Source organism: Denticeps clupeoides, chromosome 7, assembly GCF_900700375.1.
Source record: "Denticeps clupeoides chromosome 7, fDenClu1.1, whole genome shotgun sequence".
Classification (NCBI taxonomy): domain Eukaryota; kingdom Metazoa; phylum Chordata; class Actinopteri; order Clupeiformes; family Denticipitidae; genus Denticeps; species Denticeps clupeoides.
The window spans coordinates 6,681,724-6,696,579 of NC_041713.1; the positions used below are offsets into that span (position 1 = coordinate 6,681,724).

General features: G+C 43.1%; 4 protein-coding genes across 8 annotated transcripts; 2 read left to right on the top strand and 2 right to left on the bottom strand.

Annotated features, from left to right (window-relative positions):
- Window positions 1-62: 62 nt before the first annotated feature.
- On the bottom strand, window positions 63-4,384 carry anks4b (ankyrin repeat and sterile alpha motif domain containing 4B). 2 transcript variants are annotated; one of them, XM_028987723.1, is made up of 4 exons: window positions 4,276-4,384; window positions 4,042-4,108; window positions 2,759-2,901; window positions 63-1,489 (listed from the first exon to the last, which is right to left on the bottom strand). In XM_028987723.1, exons 3-4 carry the CDS (start codon window positions 2,824-2,826, stop codon window positions 373-375), a joined length of 1,185 nt encoding a protein of 394 aa, XP_028843556.1. In that variant the 5' UTR covers window positions 2,827-2,901; window positions 4,042-4,108; window positions 4,276-4,384; the 3' UTR covers window positions 63-372. The 2 variants fall into 2 exon arrangements, with proteins under 2 accessions (XP_028843556.1, XP_028843555.1); XM_028987722.1 differs by lacking the exons at window positions 4,042-4,108; window positions 4,276-4,384 and having other exon boundaries at window positions 2,759-3,497.
- On the top strand, window positions 2,816-7,220 carry slc25a17l (solute carrier family 25 member 17-like). The gene is made up of 9 exons (XM_028987724.1): window positions 2,816-3,691; window positions 3,769-3,829; window positions 4,067-4,133; window positions 4,661-4,815; window positions 4,896-5,012; window positions 5,369-5,514; window positions 5,611-5,706; window positions 5,846-5,928; window positions 6,098-7,220. Exons 1-9 carry the CDS (start codon window positions 3,611-3,613, stop codon window positions 6,243-6,245), a joined length of 954 nt encoding a protein of 317 aa, XP_028843557.1. The 5' UTR covers window positions 2,816-3,610; the 3' UTR covers window positions 6,246-7,220.
- A 1,688-nt stretch (window positions 7,221-8,908) lies between these two features.
- dxo (decapping exoribonuclease) lies at window positions 8,909-12,630 on the bottom strand. Of its 2 annotated transcripts, XR_003750301.1 has the most exons (7): window positions 11,988-12,630; window positions 11,043-11,269; window positions 10,070-10,289; window positions 9,845-9,980; window positions 9,530-9,624; window positions 9,146-9,384; window positions 8,909-9,060 (listed from the first exon to the last, which is right to left on the bottom strand). XR_003750301.1 is itself a non-coding variant. In XM_028986356.1 (6 exons), the coding sequence occupies exons 1-6, from the start codon at window positions 12,380-12,382 to the stop codon at window positions 9,237-9,239; spliced, it is 1,221 nt and encodes a 406-aa protein (XP_028842189.1). In that variant the 5' UTR covers window positions 12,383-12,630; the 3' UTR covers window positions 8,909-9,236. The 2 variants fall into 2 exon arrangements, 1 of the variants encoding a protein (XP_028842189.1); XM_028986356.1 differs by having other exon boundaries at window positions 8,909-9,384.
- A 140-nt stretch (window positions 12,631-12,770) lies between these two features.
- On the top strand, window positions 12,771-14,844 carry LOC114794069 (serine/threonine-protein kinase 19-like). 3 transcript variants are annotated; one of them, XM_028986359.1, is made up of 6 exons: window positions 12,771-13,368; window positions 13,473-13,618; window positions 13,889-14,124; window positions 14,215-14,312; window positions 14,383-14,530; window positions 14,624-14,844. In XM_028986359.1, exons 1-6 carry the CDS (start codon window positions 13,269-13,271, stop codon window positions 14,667-14,669), a joined length of 774 nt encoding a protein of 257 aa, XP_028842192.1. In that variant the 5' UTR covers window positions 12,771-13,268; the 3' UTR covers window positions 14,670-14,844. The 3 variants fall into 3 exon arrangements, with proteins under 3 accessions (XP_028842192.1, XP_028842190.1, XP_028842191.1); XM_028986358.1 differs by having other exon boundaries at window positions 12,960-13,045; window positions 13,258-13,368; window positions 14,383-14,844; XM_028986357.1 differs by having other exon boundaries at window positions 12,772-13,368; window positions 14,383-14,844.
- The last annotated feature ends 12 nt before the right edge of the window (window positions 14,845-14,856 follow it).

The window sequence follows — 14,856 nt, forward strand, 5'->3', positions numbered from 1 at the left end:
CGTGGAGATCACTGGTGCTCGTACATGTAGGTCACTGCAAAAAGAAACAATATATATATATACACACACACACACACACACACACACACACAAGCTACTGTAAAATATAACACATTTACATACAATGAATTTATTAGCAGGGCAATTCAAAGCATGCAAAATATATTGTGTTACATAAATAATCTTGACAACAATCTTGTCTTAATAATTCTTGTTTGGGAACAATGGAAATATTGCATGGGTGCTCAAAAAAAAGGAATTATTGCTTTAATATCGGCACCAGACAACACAGTGATGTTTCTTGTTAGTGATTCAAACTAGTTTCATAGGGATGAAATAAAAATTATGGCTGATTGTCTCGTTTAATCTAGTTCACAAAAACGTATCCTTCATGGCACATGGCTGCTCCAGGGCTGCCTTCCGTCGGACTGCAGCCTCCATGATCTTCTTGCGTGGCCCCAGCTGGATACGTATGCTCTTCAAGTCATCATCAGAGCACAGCATGAGTGCTTCCAGATCCAGCTTCTCTCGTTTGAACACTGGGGCAAAGTCTAAAAGGCTGATAGAGGACAGGAATGCATCCAAAGCAGATGTTTCCTCATCCTGGTCATCCAACCCAATCTCATCCTGGTTCCATGGAAGCCCATCCCCTTCCACATATCCAGATGTTTCATCTTCATTGGACTCAAACACTTCTCTTCTGATCATGTAGCCTAAGTCCTCGTCTGTGTCTGCTCTGGGAAACTCCTCGGGCTCCATTCCCATTTCCATGGAGAAATTCTTCCGGAAGACCATGTTCCCCAGCCCTGGCCTTTTGAATATAGACTCCTTATGTGGCGAGCTTCCTCCATCGGCCTCATCTTCCTCTGCACTTCTGCTGCCTTCGTCCTCGTTCTCGTCCTGCTCATTGAACACCTCCAGGAAGCCAGGCTCCTCTTTGGTGCCACTCTCCTGCTTAACAAATATCACGTTGCTGTCCCCTTGCACCTCCACCACTCCCCTGTCCTTCTTGCCAAACTTTCGCTGAAGAGTTCCTTTGAGTCTGGCTGTGAGGGAACCCGTAGTGTCATTAGCAATGAGCTTGGAGAACTGCTCGTTGACCGTGTTGATGGTGCCCGTGCTGGAGGCGGCGCTGGATTCAGAAATGGAGCCCCCGCGGTGCATCTTATCCATCATGCTCTGGTGCCTTCTCTTCACCTTCTCACACAACTTCACCCTTCGCTCTGCCTCCTTGGTGGCCTGCTCCTTCAACCGGGCGACTTTTTTGGCGTTCTGGCCGGTCTGCTGTGAGGCTACGCTGTCCAGGAAACGAACGCAGTCCATATGATCCCTCGAGGCGGCTACGTCCATGGGCGAGTGGAAATCATTGTCCAGAGCGAAGACATTGGCGCCAAAGTTTACCAAGAAACCAAGAATGTGCATGTACCCATTTGAAGCTGCATGGTGCAAGGGTGTGTTCCCCCAGATGTCGCTTTTGTCCGCATTACCTCTAGAAATGAAAGAAATTGATTTATTGTCAAACCCACATCAAATGACATAAGGCAAGTTCATGTCGATGGGTGAGAACCATATGGGCGCAAGTGGCATTTTGGCAACTTTACAGAAGGGCAAAGAGACAGTTTTGATCTACTTTTGTGTGTTGATTTCATTTTTAGAAACACATGGATGACATTTTGAGAATAGTCACAGTCACCTTTTTGGCACAGACTGCTTCTGTGTGTTTTGTTCATGTTCTTGTTCATGTTCTCTCCAATTTTGCCCAAAATGTTGCCCAATTTTGCCCCAAAAGGGTCCTGCCTGCTCCTTCGGTATCATGCCATGACGTCCAGGAGTTTGGGATTTAATTAGTGCACATCTCCAATTTAAGACCTGAAAGTCCCTTGGCTTGCAACAAAAAAAATGTTTCCAATCTGATGCGCAACCATACAAGTTTACTAGCCACCATATTCAAAATATGCATTGCAACAGAAGGCACAAAAGCATCAATTTCTGGTTTGGAACACTTCCTGAAAAAGCCAGAAAAATCATGGTGGGACCATGCCTGGGAACGGCAAGCGATGTGCCGGTTAATATGTCAGCCATTAAAAGCTAAAGTCCTCGGATGTGTGGTCACCTGTGCTGTAAACCTCATATAATTGCATATAATTGCTTATATCTCCAGTTTGTTGCTTTCACTACTGTTACGATGACCAACACAGAAAATATACTGTCGTACCCGAATGAATTAGTCCTTACTGAACAACTGACGCAAAATGCCCACTTCATTTGTCTCATTAAGCATTTTTAAAAAATGATTTTATACATTCTAGTACAGCAAAATGTGTCAGATTTTGCCTAACGTGCAGGTGGCTTTGGGGACGAAGAGATCCTTAGTTCATGTCTTATATAATAATTGTAATAACTGTTTAATATTCATCACTGGACCATTGCAAGGGATTTAAGCCCGTCCCTTAGTTTCTGAATATGTAACACAGGCCCTATTGGAAAGTAAGGTAGGTGACGCTTATCCCCAAGAAGCTAACCTTTGCCCATCATAAAAAAAATGCCGGATGAGACGTGGCCCCATGGAAACTGCCATCAAAGAAACTAACATTCAAACACAATTGAAAAAAAAGACAGTTTTCGCAACGTTACCTTTGAATTGTGCTGTATCACAAGACAAATCGGTTTTACACTATTCAAATTTAGTTCTTGTTCTTGTGGGGGTTTTGGCTAAGTCTGGGCTTCATTCTCAGAAGGGGGGAATAAAGTTTCTTACCCCCTGCTGCATATGAGCTGCAGCGCCTCGATCTGCCCGTGATAAGCGGCCAGCAGGGTCGGCGTCATCCCGTCCTCGTCCGGGCTGTTCAGGTCTTTACTCGTCGCCTCTTTCAACAGGCTCAAGTATCCGTCAATGGCAGCCTTGTGATACCGCGACATTTTTTTAAAAAAAAATATTATTATTATGAATATGAATTCGATCGGTGGTGCGGTGCAGTTCGGCTCTAGAGGAACATGGTGACCGAGGCGACCGCCTCTACCGACGCCGAAAAAACGGAGCCTGCGCTTCAAGGCTGATATATAGCTGGGGTGGGACGCGGTCGTCATTCAGATGCCATAAAACCAAAATACAAAGTTCAGGAACGACACGAGGAGAGTCGCGCACGTCGCCCTACTCTTTCCAACCCAGGTCATATAAATCTAATTACGCAATCTAATTAAAATAAGGTCAAATCCTGAGATGCATTTAACCATAGAGTACATATAGATCCTTTCTTTTCAAAGTTTGCACACCATCATTAATATTTAACAACACGCGAAATCGTAGTAAAACAGTGAGAGTTCATTGTTACAGGAAATTAGATTCGTGTAACCTCGCGTTATGTACAATTCTAAGGTAAGAATGTGACGCTCTCCGTGCGCGTCGCGTCGATGCCGCGCCACCAGGGGGCGACGTCGCGTTTTGTCGCCTCGTCCCGGCCTGACCAATCACCGCCGAGCAGGTGCCGCCGTTCTTGTGCGTCCAGGAAGCCCGACCACCATGGTGCGAGGGCCGGGAGACCGGTGAGCCTGTTCCGTCGTGCGGGACCGTTCGGGATTCCAGCCGGGCCTCGCTCGAAGCGCCAGCGCGATGTCGGGCGACGGCGCCGCGGCCGCCGCGGTCGGCCTTCTGTCGTACGAGACCCTGGTGCACGCCGTGGCCGGAGCCGTGGTGAGCGCCGCGCCATCATCCGTCTTTTTCGATTTAAATTCAATTTACCGCAACTCCGGGTCGCTTGTCGTCCGCAGGGCAGCGTGACCGCAATGACCGTTTTCTTCCCGTTGGATACGGCCAGGATTCGGCTGCAAGGTACGGAGGGTGGTGGTAGCCTAGTAGGGTAACACACTCGCCCATGAACCAGAAGACCCGGGTTCAAACCCCACTTACTACCATTGTGTCCCTCAGCACGACACTTAACCCCAAGTTGCTCCAGGGGGACTGTCCCCCTACTGACTGTTAGTCGCTCTGGATAAGGGCGTCTGATAAATGCTGTAAATGTAAATAAGAGGAGATGACAATACCTGCTGCTTTCTTTCTTTGTTTCAGTGGATGAAAACCGAAAGTCCAAGTCCACTCCTGTAATTCTGGCTGAAATAGCGAAGGAGGAGGGAATGTAAGTGGCTTGTGTGGGAACGTTATGGTTGCAAGTCACTTGACATTTTCTGGAGTAGCTGAGCAGTTATGATGGAATCGAACGAGTCGCCTGTATTCTATAAAGGACTAAAACATATTGAAATGAGTACAAATTGGCTCACTTCACTGAACTTCATGGAAAATGGTCCAAAATATTTAAAAAGATTGATACGTCACTTGAACTTCAAGCCAATTTCAGGCTCGCATTAGATGCAACCAGATTCATGCTGTTATACGCAGGTCATTTTTGTGAACCATTAAGGTTTAATCCTTCATCCAGCAGAGATAACAGGGTAAAGGGCATTTATTTCTAATCCAGTTTTTCTTTTACGGCACTGTCTCGTGCAGAATGTTTTTGACCACTCTTGGTCTGGCATGGTCAATCAGCACCATTTTGTGGCAGAAATGTTTTTAAGCTATAATTCTTTTTTTTAAAATGTTTTTTTATTACTGTCCAAAACCATGTTGGGCGTAGATGATTGCCTCTCATCAGTTTTTCTGCCACAGACCCGCTCTCTATCGTGGATGGTTTCCTGTCATCTCCAGCCTGTGTTGCTCCAACTTTGTGTATTTCTACACATTCAATGCCCTGAAAAAGCTGGTGATAAAAAGCCAGGGAAGATCCCGGCCTGGCAAAGATCTTCTCATTGGCTTCATTTCTGGTAAGAGTGGGCAGAGTCTCTGGCTGTCAAGTGCTACAGGTTGGTGAGTACTTTTCACTGCATGCTTATTTCCTCACCAGGTGCAGTCAACGTTCTCCTGACCACGCCCATGTGGGTGGTGAACACTAGACTCAAGCTGCAGGGGGCCAAGTTCAGGAATGAAGAACTCCATCAGACCCACTACAGTGGAATTCTGGGTAGGCATGTTCATAATGAACCCATCAGCTGTATATTTGTATATTGAACTTTTTATAGTATACAGTCTACATATTCTCCATTCTATTTATTGTACTGTCCACTTTCTGCAATGACAATGTAAATTTCCCACTTATGGGACTAATAAAGAATCATCTTATCTTTTATCGTATCTTAAGATTGGCAGTAGTATTTGTATTTCATGATGGTGGATCGTAACCAGGTTATAAATTTGAATAATTTTCCCCTGGTCCTACGATTTTTCTCAGTAGTGTATGTCTAATTTTGGTCTTACTCTATTTGAATTCAGCCATTTCTTTTCTCAACTATGGCTCACTGCCCCTTTCCCCCTCCTCAGATGCCTTCTCCCAGATCATAGCCAATGAGGGAGTTGGCACACTCTGGAATGGGACCCTTCCCTCCCTGGTTCTGGTGTTTAACCCGGCGGTTCAGTTCATGTTCTACGAAGCTATGAAAAGAAAGGCGGGCCGAGGTGGCAGGAAGGTGAGTGAGATTTGCCGTGTTAGGACTTGTCTGGTAACTTGCTTTATGCCACGGGTGAACTTGGGTGAATCTGAACCTTGACGACTGTGTGCACAGATCACATCTGCAGAGATATTCCTAATTGGCGCCATCGCCAAAGCCATTGCCACATCTGCAACATATCCTCTCCAGACTGTCCAAGCCATTCTGAGGGTAAACATGTAGTTTCCATATTCATTAAATGTCATGAAATTAAGACATTTTATTACAATACTAAAGGCACCTAAAGCCATTTTTTTATTGTTTAATTATAGGATGCATGCAATACCATCCTCTTTCTTTGTTTCTACAGTTTGGCCAATACAAAACTGAGGGTAAAGGAGGAATACTTGGAAGTCTCCAAAGTGTGGTGAACTTGCTTATGGACAGGATAAAGTAAGTTTTGGATATTTTTTTTTCCTGCATATGTTTTGAAAATGCATTGTAAGATTGCCTATATTAGCTCCTAGAGGTTAGACCTACCATTATAGGTTTATGATGGAACCCCTGCCCCCTGTACGAGTGTCCCACAAGCTAATCCCCCTCTTCTTGTTTACCACAACAGGAGACGTGGAGTCCTGGGTCTGTACAAAGGCTTGGAGGCCAAGCTCCTGCAGACCGTGCTGACTGCAGCCCTCATGTTTGTGGTGTATGAGAAGATCACCGCTGCCACCTTTAAGGTCATGAGGCTTAACCCGAAACTGCAGCACTGATCAGGGGCGGCCTCGTTAGTTTACTACCTCTTGCACCTTCTAAAATCTCCTCTTAGTGCATTCACACTTATGCAGTCACTCCCTCATCCCCGTTGCTGTTACTGAGATGTCATGGATAGATGAAACAATTACTTGCAAGGTGAAGCATGTTACCAGTTACCGATCTGACTAGATCCAAGCCGACAGAGTGGCTGGTGCTAGCCTGGCATGAGTTTAACCCCAACTTGCAAAGCACGTGTTAGTACATGCAGAGTAAAGATTCAGAGTAAGGAGCTAACCAGCCACGGTCAACCAATCAGGAAGAATCACTGGCAGCAAAATCATCCAATAAAATCCATATTGCCTTGTGAACCCTACCTCACCAAGGTCAAATGATAGTCTTAAACATTTTGCAGCAGTGAGAGATCGCTGGCACTGTTGTAGATGGTTCACATGTAAAGAATTAATTTAGTAGTTTTGCTACTGTTCTGCTGTATAATACTAATAATTTAACTTGTAGAAATAATTCCCTGTCTTATTGCTCACTGTGGGCTGCTATCGTCTGACATGGCCAAGGAACAAAAGACTTTAAAGCTAAAAAAGTGGAATCAAACAGGTTGCTGCTAACCTTTAATATGAATTATTATCAGTGTCAAGTCAGCCCTCATGTAGTAGCTGCTAGTTTTGATTAAATGTCTATACCTTGTCTGCAATAAACAAATGAAATAATCTGCCATGTCTTAAATAAAGAATATAAAGTGCAGACATCTTGTATTAGACAAGACAAACTTTTTTCAGTGTTGTAGAAGTTACTAGAAGAACTATTTATTAATACTGACTTACATTAAAAGTAAAATGCTTTTAAAGGGATGCAATGTTGAACATTTTACATGTGTAACATGGTAAAACTGTTAACAATAAGAATGGTTGAGTTTGTCTGAATTGAAATGTTAAGTATAAAATATAAACCCACTGGATTAAAAGTCTTCCACTGTGCCTCTAGTGCCACAGCATCTGTACGCTGTTTTTTTTTTTTTTTTGGAACATACATGTGTTGAGCTGTTAACCTTCTAAATAGCCTGTCACTGAAGATGAAGATTCCCAGGTCCATGTTACCTTAAGCCAATTGCTTAAGTCTTAAGTAAATTCGGAGCTTTGTTTCTGAACACCTTATGGTTGGTAACCAGTTTCTTCACGATGTGAGGAACTCAATTTGTTTACTGCTTTACAGTTAAAAAAAAAAAAAATAGTATATGAACTTTGCATTAATCTTGGACGCGTGTTTGGGATTCAGCTAAAGGATGAAGATTTCGGGGTCCCACCAAGTGACAGTCACTTTCACAGTTTTCTGGGTAATGGGGGGTACAATGACTTAATGACCCGAACTGTCTTCTTTTTCTCACTCAGCATAATTGTTTAAGAGCGTCATTGGTCTCTCCAGGCTGTGGAGTTGGAGCTTTGAATTGGTCAACGTTGTCATTTTGTTTGGTTAAATAATGACAGAAGGGGGAATATTGGTGCTCTACCCTTTTTCTAGATGATGCACTGTTAAAAATGAAAGTTTACTGTACATCTCCATAATTGAATAAGGCTTGTATTTAAGCAGGCATTTAAGCAGTAAAGTGTTTTGCATAGTAATATGATTAATATATTCACCTAATGTAAAACATTTGTGTTGTATCCAGTCAGATTGTAAACAGCTAATAATAAAGTTGATGTTTATGCTGATCATGAGTGTGTTGCATGAACATAGCATTTTAAAACTAAAATATTTTTTAAAAATTGTCAATATTACTTTTATTGCAAATTCAACAAGATTAACTGAATTAGATTCATTCTTTACAATAATACATACATACTTTGGATGCAGATCAGGATTCTACAAATCATGGTGCTGGGTTAAGATAGATAGTCACATGATTGGCTGGGAGGAAGGCTCTAAACCTAAATTCTGATTGGACAGTCATGAAAACTGAAAAATCCAGTTTTGTGTGGCACCAGCAGTCCAGTGATTCTCAGTTACTTTACTTTACTTGGCAGACGCTTTTATCCAAGAGGAAGACACCAGCAATTCGCATTCGGTTTCTATAGATTTTGTGTTATAAAACTAAGAGCCCTGATAAGGCCTAACTTGTCATGCTAGACTAAATCTATTTATTTATTTAGTGCAGTGTGTGTGCATGTGCGTGTGTTAGAAAGTGTTTGAAATACCTTTTAAACAAGTGGGTTTTCAAATGTAGTAGTCTAGAGTAGTCCAATGGAGCAGGGCAAGTTGTTCCACCAGCCAGGGACAACAAAGGAGAACAGAGTCGATTTGGGATCGGAGACCCCGTGAAGAGGGGATTTTCAGTCTCATTTCGTTTGCAGATCTGAGAGGGTGTGCAGGAGTGTATCTGGCTAGTGTGTTGATATAAGAGGGTGCACTTCCATTTACAGCCCTATAGGCCGCATCAAGGATTTAAACTCGATGCGAGCAGCTACCGGGAGCTGTTTAGTGGAGGGAGGTGAGAAGAGGCGTGACAGGCAGGAATTAATTTTGGTTTTGGCACCATGAAAGGTATTTCTGGTGTCTTACTGGCAGCTGGCTGTGCCAGCAACAGCAGTAAAATGACAAAGCTTGTCAAACAGGTCCCAGAATATGAGCTGAACTGTACAATAGTATTAATCACAGACAAGTTTGTGGATGTCCTGATTCGAAACATTATTATATCATGTAGTAGTTTATTTTAAAGCAATCTTTCATAAAAAAGTGGTAGTCTTTACTGGCTGATGTAAGAAGTTACCTCAGCAGTCACCATGCATCGATACGTTTACCACCATCTCATTTAGATGTATTCTAAAATAAAATAAAAAAATCATAAAATACTAAAAGACATGGCTACAGTATACAGTTAAAAAAATAATTCACAAGAGCGATTCACCTTTAAGCACTATCAGCACATGGTTTAACAGATCCTTGAGCAGATCTGATTGATTAGATTATTAGATGCAGTCAGGCCACATTTCTTCAGATCACAGATTTGGTTGAGCCGACGTCTCCCGGCAAGGACGCCTGGACATTTCTTTAATGTACCAATCGGGAAGAAACGTATACTCAGAGTCTCTGTGAATGCTGTATGAAACATCTCTGTGTGGGTCCCATGAAAACAAATACACAAGCCTGAGGAAACAAGACAAGATTGAGAATTATAATAATAATAATAATAATAATAATAATAATAATAAAATGACCTCTGCAACAACAACATTTGCAAACGCATCTGTGGAGTGACGCAACTGCCTTAGTGAAGAAATGAGCTACACACCTTGAATCATCCACCCTCACAACTGTCTTCACAAAAGACAGGAAGTCGCTGCAGAAGTTCATGCACACCGTCGGCTTCCAGCAGTTGTACTCGTTCTGCACCAAGCCAGAAAGCCACCGGTTATTCAAGGCCGGGTGTAATACAAGTGTACTCAACAAGTGTTTACATTTTTTTAGCTTATTTATATTAAGATAACCTAACTAGGCATTTGTATGTGGACAGCAAAGAAAGAATTTCATTGAACAGAGAAACAGAATTTCTTCTCTACACATGACAATAAACGCTTTAAATCCTTGAAGTGTAATGAAAGCAAACCTTTATAAGGTGGGATATTCCTGAAGTCTGGAACGTCTCCACAGACACCACCTTCCCATCGTGGTCTCGGAAACCTGCAACGATCTGCGGGACCCCAGGCAGAAAGGACTGTGCCCACCACTTCAGTAGCTTGTACCTGAGCACAATCAGCAATAAGAGGAAATGTACGGGGGAGCAAAAGCCCAGATGGAGGAGGAAAAACACAGAGGGCAGCCATTTCCCAACCTGTGGAAGTTGCTGCGTTGTTTGGGGGTGTGGATCTCAGCAGAGGTCTTGAGCTCTATGTAACAGGCGGGCGGGGGTGGGGCGCTCGGGTTTCTGTCGCGACAGTCGACCTCACCAGAAAACAGAAGCTTGTGCTCAGACAGGCGGGTCTGAACAACGGTGCAGAAAGCCTCGTTGGTGTTGACCACACCGTCCGGATCAGGGGATCCGTGCGGATCATCTAAAATCAAACATTACACATTAAACTGTCTCTTATTTTGTTTTTACAACAAAATAAAATGGGAGAATATGAACCACTATTCTTTGGAAAAGAAATTTATATATATATATATATATATATATACACACACACGCACACACTGTATATATATATTTTCTCTCTCTCTATCAATTCAGGGGTCACATCCCACATCCAGAAGCCACATTCCACAAGATCACTTTATAGACATCTATTATTATTAAAGCGCTACTAACACACTAATTACAGATCCCATAATCCAGTGCTTCAATTGTCTTGCTGAACTGCAGCTGACTCTGTACAGGAGCAGTTTACCCATAGATGGAAAATGGGTTGTGAAGCAGCGCTAAATTCTTTTCTCATGCTTCAATGTCACCAAAGAGCCATGCATAGTGCGTATGGTGCTCAGTCTGTCAGCAAAGTGTGCACTGCATTAAGGGATCTGTAGTTTGTGTGTTATCAGTGCTTCATATAGCTGGGTCATAATAATAGATCTATTTAAATAATCTGGCCAGATGTGGGTTGCGGGTTTGACACGTGCTTTGAGGGATAAAGTCTACAAAGGCCAAGTCTCTGGAAGGCTGCAGGGACTGAACCCTTAACTAAGACAGTCAAGTTTATGTGTTACTTACTATTTATGGAAAGCACCCGTTGGATGGAGCATTCAAATGCAGGCTTTAAATGGCATAGACACTGAGTTGAGGTGTGCCTTGTGTGTTGTAAGGGCTCTTTCACCTGCACATGCGTACTGTTCAAATTTGTATCCCCAGTACATCATCTCCTCGTGCCTCTCGGTGCGGTTCTCACGGTTCCGCCGGGCGTCCTCCGTCTCCACCTCACTGATGTAAAGAGTCCCATCCAGTTTGGACACCGCCAGCAACCAGCCTTCCTGCGTCTCATATGGAGTAGTCAGCAACTTGGTCAGGTGTCCACGCCACGTGACAAAGTCTACACCTAAGGCACTGGCATGGGGGGAAAAATTCTGAAATACTTTCACCTGACTGCATTTGAACAAGGTTCCTACTTTTGTACACTTGTAACTCTTTTGTATGTTTGTTCTGATCAGGGGTGGAAAGAATTCTGATAAATTTTACTTAACCACAAGCACTGTTACATTGCTAAAATAACAAAATATCAAGTGTAAGTACTGGTGTAAAAAAAGTACAAAGCATTAAATGTATTAAATCTAGTTACAGCACCATAACAACATGGGTAGCGGGTTGCCAGATACTCAGCGGGCTGAGTCAAGATACTAATAAATAAATGAAAACGACCCAATCTGGCAACACTATCAGCAAAAAGTCAATGAGTGTTATTCAACGCTGTAGTCGGTAAAGAATCGTGTTTTTAAACGTCGCTAAGTACACCAGTCCCTTAAATTTGGACACAAGTACAGGTCAAATTACAGCCTTGAAAGTATAGCACCCGAAAGTATAGCACTACTTGATTACAGTAATGTGAGTAGTTCTGGGGATGCATTTACATTTACAGCATTTATCAGACGACCTAACCCAGAGCGACTTACAACTAGTAGTTACAGGGACAGTCCCCCTGGACTAAGTGTTTAGGGTTAAGTGCCTTGATCAGGGACACAATGGTAGTATGTGGGACTTGAACCTGGGTCTTCTGGTTCATAGGCTAGTGTGTTACCAAGTAGGCCACTACCACCCCATCCCTTACCGCGCTCCATCTCTGCACTCGACCTTGGACCTGTTGGCCAAAATCCACCGGAGAACGTGGTCGAGCCTCTCCTTCACGCCGTCGTCCCTTTTCACGAAGCGGTCCCGATAGCCGTCCCGCAGGTCGAAGCCGGGGCTGCGCCGGGGCGCCGCGTAATAGCGCAGCTGCCGCGCGTCGCTGAAAAAGTTGCGCCCGGAGTCCAAGGAGAAGTGTCCGACCTCCACCGGCTGCTTATAGACGGGGAAATGCCTGTCGTACAGCTGCCTCCTGACGCTCAGGCTCCGCGGAGCGGACGCGGGCGACGGCGCGTTGTCTGGCCGCGCACGTTTGGACGTCTCCTCCCCATCGGCGTCGCCAACTCTTTTCTGTTGGGCTCCGTGGTTATGACGGTACATGGCGAAGCGGCAACCAACAAATCACGGCAATATATTTGACTGGGCATTAAAGACTAACATGCGTCGTACAAAGCTGACCAATCTTGTTGCACAGGGTACCGTTAATGTCCGAGAGGTTGGCGTCGCAGCACCTCGAGAACATGACGTGTTGCGGGATAAAAATCCACAATTAGATGAAATTGTTAATTTCACTGTTTGCTGCAAACAGTTTTGCGTCCGAAGGTAACAACAGACCGCAAAGGCACCACAATAACTTCCGGTTGGTTTACGATAAAAGTCCCCTTAGAGGCCGTTTCACAGAATATTTTATTTGAGCATTTATTCTCCGTAGGTCCAAATATATGTCTAAAAATATGCTTGGAGTCTATTTGAATTTTAGACAGACTGGGAGTTTTTACTTTGACGGTCTTATTATGAGCTCAAAAACAATAGATAAATAATAATGGATTAAATAATAATAAATGGATAAAAAGAATGTCAATAGTTAAATTGAGTTTGTGGAGCTGTCCGTTTAAAACAGTTACTAAGAATATATATACATTTTTCTTGTTTACTCTAAAGCCTTAAAAAGAGACCGGAAGTAGTTAGCGTTAGCATGCTATCGTCAGTGTTGCTACAGTTGCCATCAGTTCCTTCGCTGTTAACTATGCGTTTTTCAGTCAGGTACATATTTCAATACACCGGTTTACAAACAAACGACGGAATTGGCAAACTAATCAACTAAAAATTTTTTACACGTTTAAAAATGTTAAAGCTATTTGGGCGGAAAAAAACTGACTCAAAAATAGATTTCTGAGTCCTTGGTGTCGCCGAATCAGGCAAACTTGTGCTCGCGTGTTCATTTTGTGTCGTTTCTTTTCTTTCTTTTGCTTCAGTTTTAGTAGAAATGAATAGGAAAAGGACGTTGATTTCGGAAACATTTAATGCCAAAAAACGAAAATTCGGAGCTGACAACTCGGGAAAATTACACGGCGAGGATGACCAAGGTAGGAGAGACTTGAAATCTGCATTCGTTGATTTGGCATAACGCTTGAACCCATGTTTTATTAATTAGATATTTAATGGTTTCGTGTATTGTGCCTGTTTTCAGATGGGCCCGTTGACGTTAAAGCCTCTCTGGTGTACCTTATGTCACTCTTTCCACGTAAACTGTTCAATGATTCTCTCCCTACCATTGCTATCAAGCACCAGCTTTATAGTCTGCACGATGCTAGGACTTTAGTGGACAGACAACTGGTGAGTCTGGTCTTGCCTTTAACAAAACACAACACTGTTCTCTGCAGACCGCTGTCCTACACGGAACATGTCCTTGCTTAATTCATGCAATCCAGTAATTTAATGAATAAATGATTTTTACATGTTTATTTTTTATAGTCCTTTTGACTATATGATCAATTATTATTAAGGGGTTATACTGTAAAATTTGCCATCTTTTCTATGCCTTCATTTATGAATTGATTATTTCTGAACCTGGTCACATTTTCCTTGCTTATTAATTTTTGATAGAACTTGCTGAGAGAACAGGGCGAGCTGCTGATGTTTCAGCTCGGATTTGATGCTGATGCGTTCGGACTGGTCTTCACCCCAGACTACAAAGCAAAAGTCTTGGCAGGAGTAGAGGGCAAAAAGACTCAAGGAACCGTGGAAAAGTTTTTGGACAAAGTAGTACAGTCCTGCACAGACCTCAGCTTCAACAAGGACCAAATGTTGAAGCAGTACCTGTTCACGGACTCCGAGATAACGTATGAGAGATACAAATGCAGAACTAGCATCTTCACTGAGGTGCTGGTGTGTAGCTCACATGCTTGCTTGCTGTGTTTTGTAATTCTTAGGCAGCTTGTGAAGTCGGGCGTCTTGACTGTGAGAGATGCCGGCAGCTGGTGGCTTTCGGTTCCCAACCTGGGCAAATTTACCAAGTACTTGATTCAAGGTGAGCGAAGAGCCCTAGCTGAGCAGGTACTGGCGCACGTGCTGGCGATTGACATTTTTAACTGCTTCAGGACGCAAGGCTGTGCTCACCATGGTTAAGAAGTCCAGGTATGGGGAAGTGATGAAGGCGGACCTGGAGCAACGGCGCACTACTTCACAAGTTAAATTCCATATGAAATATCACCTCCATGATATCATGGGGGCAGAGCTAGTACAAAGGTCTGTTTTTTCCATTTTTTTAAAAACCTTGCGGTTTATTCTGCTTATTAGCATTTGAGCAATTATGTGTTGTTAACCCCCCTTTCTCTTCAGCATAGCAACCACGTCCGGGACCATGCTGAGATATGTAGACGGATGAACTTCTTTCTGTGGAATGAAGGTCTGTTACCTTCCTGGAGATCCCACAGACGACTGTATTATGATTTCGATGAAATTGCAAGTTTAAAATGTATATACCCAGTTTTGTTTGTTATGGCACAATTGTAATCATTAACTTTTGGTTGAATATACCTCAGAATAAATATTTCTTGGCATATATTGGTCAA

Coding starts and splice junctions, on each gene's coding strand:
- anks4b (XM_028987722.1), bottom strand. CDS start 3,087: ATGACGACCGCGTCCCACCCCAGCTATATATCAGCCTTGAAGCGCAGG. Junction 1,490..2,758: donor CAGCTCATATGCAGCAGGGG/GTAAGAAACTTT, acceptor TTTCATTTCTAG/AGGTAATGCGGACAAAAGCG.
- slc25a17l (XM_028987724.1), top strand. CDS start 3,611: ATGTCGGGCGACGGCGCCGCGGCCGCCGCGGTCGGCCTTCTGTCGTAC. Junction 4,816..4,895: donor TCTCATTGGCTTCATTTCTG/GTAAGAGTGGGC, acceptor TTTCCTCACCAG/GTGCAGTCAACGTTCTCCTG. Junction 5,515..5,610: donor CGGGCCGAGGTGGCAGGAAG/GTGAGTGAGATT, acceptor CTGTGTGCACAG/ATCACATCTGCAGAGATATT.
- dxo (XM_028986356.1), bottom strand. CDS start 12,382: ATGTACCGTCATAACCACGGAGCCCAACAGAAAAGAGTTGGCGACGCC. Junction 11,270..11,987: donor GAGTGCAGAGATGGAGCGCG/GTAAGGGATGGG, acceptor CCCCCATGCCAG/TGCCTTAGGTGTAGACTTTG. Junction 9,385..9,529: donor GTGAGGGTGGATGATTCAAG/GTGTGTAGCTCA, acceptor TTGTTTCCTCAG/GCTTGTGTATTTGTTTTCAT.
- LOC114794069 (XM_028986357.1), top strand. CDS start 13,269: ATGAATAGGAAAAGGACGTTGATTTCGGAAACATTTAATGCCAAAAAA. Junction 14,125..14,214: donor TTCACGGACTCCGAGATAAC/GTATGAGAGATA, acceptor TGTAATTCTTAG/GCAGCTTGTGAAGTCGGGCG. Junction 14,313..14,382: donor TACCAAGTACTTGATTCAAG/GTGAGCGAAGAG, acceptor TAACTGCTTCAG/GACGCAAGGCTGTGCTCACC.